Source organism: Hevea brasiliensis, chromosome 4, assembly GCF_030052815.1.
Source record: "Hevea brasiliensis isolate MT/VB/25A 57/8 chromosome 4, ASM3005281v1, whole genome shotgun sequence".
NCBI lineage: Eukaryota > Viridiplantae > Streptophyta > Magnoliopsida > Malpighiales > Euphorbiaceae > Hevea > Hevea brasiliensis.
The window spans coordinates 22,245,913-22,250,972 of record NC_079496.1 but is presented as its reverse complement, the minus strand read 5'-3'; the positions used below and the strand labels follow the sequence as shown (position 1 = coordinate 22,250,972).

Sequence of the window (5,060 nt, the reverse complement as noted above, 5' to 3'; positions counted from 1 at the left end):
AGTGTGAGAGCTTATATAATGTAGGTGATAATAGAAAGCATAACAAAGAGAATGAAAACAGGTATATAATATTCGAAGAATCAGGCTTAGTTTGCTAACTAACTTCCTATAAAATTCCGACTCGTATCAAATCTTATGCTTTTTTTAATACTGGTTTAACGGATCTTTTGTTCAACAAATTAGAAAAACTAGGCTCTAGCTACTTGTTTTCCAATCAAGCGAGAGGACCATGGATTCTTTGCTTTGTTAATCTACACCCTTCAAATTAAGGGTTATTTTATTTAATGTTAAATACTGGATCTTGCACTAATCCTTTAGATATACAAGTTGCTTAGTGTAAGTTAAGACTAAGTATTATAGACGTAATTAATAATATTTTTTATTATAATGAGTATTGGCCCATATTTTCCAGTTCAATATGTCTGAACTAACACACCTACAAATATTGGGCCAATTTAAATATTCTAATTAAATGTTAGGACTAAACTTTTATAATTTGTTACGCCTTTATATATTCTAGTACTAATGTTACGTTTGGTAGAGTTTAATGTGATAAAATGTAATTAATTATGTAATATAATTGTTATTATATTTCTTTATTTGGTTGTAAAATAAAAATATAAGTAGTCTAATGTAATGTTAATTTTATTTTAATAGTTAATTTATTTATAGTGTTAATAATAAGTACAATAGTTGTTGATGGTCAATTGGCAGTAGTAGCTAAGTGGTGGTGGCAGTGGCAACATCAATAATTAGATGGTGATAGTAGTGATAATGTGAAGTAGTAGTAAAATGAGGTAATGGTGGTGATAGTAGCCAAGTGGTGATAGAGGTGACAATAATTAAGTGGTGATAATAATAGTCAAGTGATGATGATAAGGGTAGTTTTAACAGAATGGTGGTAATAGTGGTAGTTGTGGTGCTGACAGAGTAGGAATAGTGGTGGTATTAGTAATGGTGGCCTAATGTTGATAATAATATTGATAATAAATAAAAAAATAAAATAAATAATTATGATTATATTATTTTTATATGTAATAACTATTACGTTACTTTAAGTATAATTAATTACATTACATAATTATCATTCCATTACATTAAATTTTTTGATATTATCAAATGATTTAATTAAATATGCAATGTATTACATTACAATTTTAATTATGCCATACTAAACATAGCTTAAATATTAAACGTGAGGTCAATATTTTAGTAATTTAAGATTTAGAATTTAGTGAAAATTAGCTTAATAAGCCACATATTCTAAGTAATATTATTAAAATATATCTAATTCTAATAATACTCAATATGACTTACCAAAACTAAAACATATAGCCCTCAAAAATTTTAGTTTTTAATTAGAATAATTTAAATTGTGAGTAAATACATAAAACAACTAGATCTAATTATTATATCCGTCATTACTTTCATATATCTAAATATTATAATCGTCATAACCAAATAAAAAAAAATTAATGGACTAATACTATAGTAAGAGAAAAAATTAAATCATTCTTAAAAAAAATGACTTTTTTTAAAGAATAAATCATTTTATAGATTTTGATAATTTTATTAAAATATAAAAACACTTAGGGATGGCAACAATGCCTACAAGAATCATATTATCTAAACCAAAACTTGATTAATATTTTCAAAATCCGAATCTACCAAACCTGATTAAAATTTATTCTTAACCACCCAAATTCATTCCAAACCCGATTATTACTACGAAAAATACTTGAACCCAATTAATTTTATATATTTTAATTAATAATCTACGTAAAAATTATTTTATTAATAATTTATATTTTAAAATTTTTATAATTTCATAAAATATTTAAACTTTATTTTATTTAAAATAAAAAATATATAAATTTTATAAATAATATTATAAAAATATATATTTTATATTTAATTAAATATTTATGTAAATGAGTTGGGTTAACAAATACATAACATAAAAAATTCAAACCCATCATAAGTATTATTTTTGAAACTCGAACCCATCCCATACTCGATTACATCCTACTCAAGTCCGTCTTATTAGAGTTCCATCAGATTGGACACCCATAAAAATCTGACTTATTATCATATCTAAAAATACTTATACATATATTTTATAAACACATATTAATTAATATACTATTTATTGAAATCAAATAATAAAAAATAATTTAAAAAAAAATAATTTTCATAAAACATATCTTTTTTTTATAAAATTAGCAGAGTCTAAATCCAACGGAAGAGTGATTATTTTAGTAAATGCTTCATATGTATATATTTACACACAAATAAGATAATTGACAGAGTGTCCATACCAACAAAACCTAACTAATGGTGCTAATTTGAGTTATCCTTTTTGGAAGTTAGTGAAATAGAGAGCTTTTGGGCTAACAATTAATTATTAACTAATTAAACACTAAAACTTGTGCCTTTTTAAAATACTTTTAATTTCAATAATTAAGTGGGATTATTTTCCATGGCAAATTTACATTTCACATTTTTAATAAGTATTTGAATACTAAAGTCATACTATCTAATAGATATTTTTTTTTTATAAATTTTAAATATGATTAAATTGAAGATACATGTTTACTATACTGAAAAATTTTTATTTAAACTCGGTCTTACATAAATTCAAGATACGAATATAAGAAATTTATGTATTTAATAGGTGAATTTTATCTATATTTTATATTTTCATTTATAATATACTAGTTTTACCTAAGAAAATCTATAATGAAAATATGTAAAAATTAGTTAACTATTTGCAAATTTTATCCGTAACAACACCTTATCATAAATATTAAAGAAAACTGTAGATTTTGTTAGTTGCAAAATGCTGATAGAAAGCTAAGTTCTTAATTCATAATAAAATCATATGAAAAATTGAAAATTATTTGATACACTTAAAATAATATTCATTCATTCACATAAATAAAACTATATGCAAAACATAAAACTAAATAGACAAAAACCACATTTTTATTAGTTTCAGAATCGTGATATACCATCTTACTATCATATTAAAAGGGGGAAAAAATGGTTTTTATTAGTTCCAAAATCCTGTTAGGAAGCCAATTAGTTGTTACCAAATCAAATCATATTGTACACTCTCCTCATGTTCAGACATAAACATTTTTAGCATTTGTTAATGGTTCAATATTAAAGCAGAATAAGCTCTGATATCATGTAGAGAAAATAGATCAGACCTAATTTTACCCCAAAAGCCAGCTTAAAAAAAATAGATTTGCTAAGTTTTATATTTAGTTCAAAGACCTCATACCAAACTAGGGAACAACACATGTGCAAAATATAAATAAAATTAAACAAACAAAAACTATTGGGGTTTTAATATCAAGTGTTGTAATAGCAGATTACAGGCTAAATTAAGAAATGGCCTTTTCAAATTTGTTTTAATTTACTAACTATATATCTTAGCAGAAATCATATTAGCATTTTGTTTTCTAAATTTTTTTTTCATTTATTTTTCGCTGTAATACAATTTGTTTTCATGAGAACAAAATGGCTGTCAATACTACCTAACTCAGTTTCATAGTTTGAGCTCTGTCTCTAACTCCACCTCCCAAAAAGAACCCTGCCATTTTCATGCAACAGAATATGTCTCTCAGATACATATATATATATTGATAATCAACATTTTATATTTCATATCCTGATCATTTCTCATCTTCTTCATTCATTTCCTTAATCATCTCCTATTTATCTATCTAATAATGGATCAAGACGATGCATCATCAAGCATGCTTTCTAATGCCAAGATCAATCCTACAACTGCAGAAACTTCAGATTCATCCGACAGCCATTATCCTCAGTTTCGTGCAGCCAAACGTCCGAGACTAGAGATTAACAACACCATTACTGCGGCCAAATTCAAAGGAGTGGTGCCCCAGCAAAATGGACATTGGGGTGCACAGATATATGCAAACCATCAGAGAATCTGGCTAGGAACCTTTAGGTCTGAGAAAGAAGCAGCTATGGCGTATGATAGCGCAGCAATCAAGATTCGAAGTGGAGATTCGCATAGAAATTTTCCATGGACTGAAAGGAACATTCAAGAGCCTAATTTCCAATCCCAATACAGCACAGAAGCTATATTGAACATGATCAAAGATGGATCTTACCAACCAAAATTTGCTGATTTTCTTAGGACACAATCCAGAAGACAAGAAGCTGCTGCTGGCAAAAGTCTTAATAATAATAGTAATCAAACCAGGGCTTATGGTGGTGATGGGCAATTTTCTTGCATACAGCTTTTTCAGAAGGAACTTACACCTAGCGATGTAGGTAAGCTTAACAGGCTTGTTATCCCCAAGAAATTTGCCACTAAGTACTTCCCTTATATCAGTGGAAAAATGGAAGATGATCATGATGATGATCATGGATTAGGGGATGGGATAGATGATATAGAACTTGTATTTTATGACAGGCTAATGAAGTGCTGGAAGTTTAGGTATTGCTATTGGAGAAGCAGCCAAAGTTTTGTGTTCACAAGGGGTTGGAATAGGTTTGTGAAGGAGAAAAATTTGAAGGAAAAAGACATTGTCACTTTCTATGCATGTGTTTGCCCTGAAAGGGTTCAAGAAGGGCAGCACTTTTCCTTAATTGACATTAGTTACAGCAATGGCCAAAGCTGTAGCGTGGTTGATGGGCCTTACCAGATTGAGGACATGCAAGAAGAATTGGAGCTCAATTTGGGACAAACTATTAGAAATAAATTGCAGAAAGATCATCATCAAGGGAAAGAGAATAGATTCAGAGGATCGGAATTCAATAACGCCAAGGAAAAAGGGTTGAGGCTTTTTGGAGTGCAGATCAACTGACGAGTAAATCTTTTTTTGAAACGTTTCGAATTTAAATCTTAGAAAAGAATTTCAGTATTATAGGAATTTATTAAGAGGGTGATTTTGGTGTATCTGTAAAGTTATTCAGGTACTCCGTTTATAATTTAGAGGTCATAAAAACAGTTTCTCTATAAAATAGAGGTAAAATTACATATATTAACTCTCTCAAAATCCATAAATATAAATCTTCTTTAA

The 5,060-nt window shown here is 27.6% G+C and overlaps 1 protein-coding gene across 1 annotated transcript; it reads left to right on the top strand.

Moving 5' to 3' along the window:
- The first annotated feature begins 3,737 nt into the window (after positions 1-3,737).
- LOC110640187 (AP2/ERF and B3 domain-containing transcription factor At1g50680-like) lies at positions 3,738-4,844 on the top strand. The gene has a single exon (XM_021791400.2). The coding sequence runs from the start codon at positions 3,738-3,740 to the stop codon at positions 4,842-4,844; it is 1,107 nt and encodes a 368-aa protein (XP_021647092.2).
- The last annotated feature ends 216 nt before the right edge of the window (positions 4,845-5,060 follow it).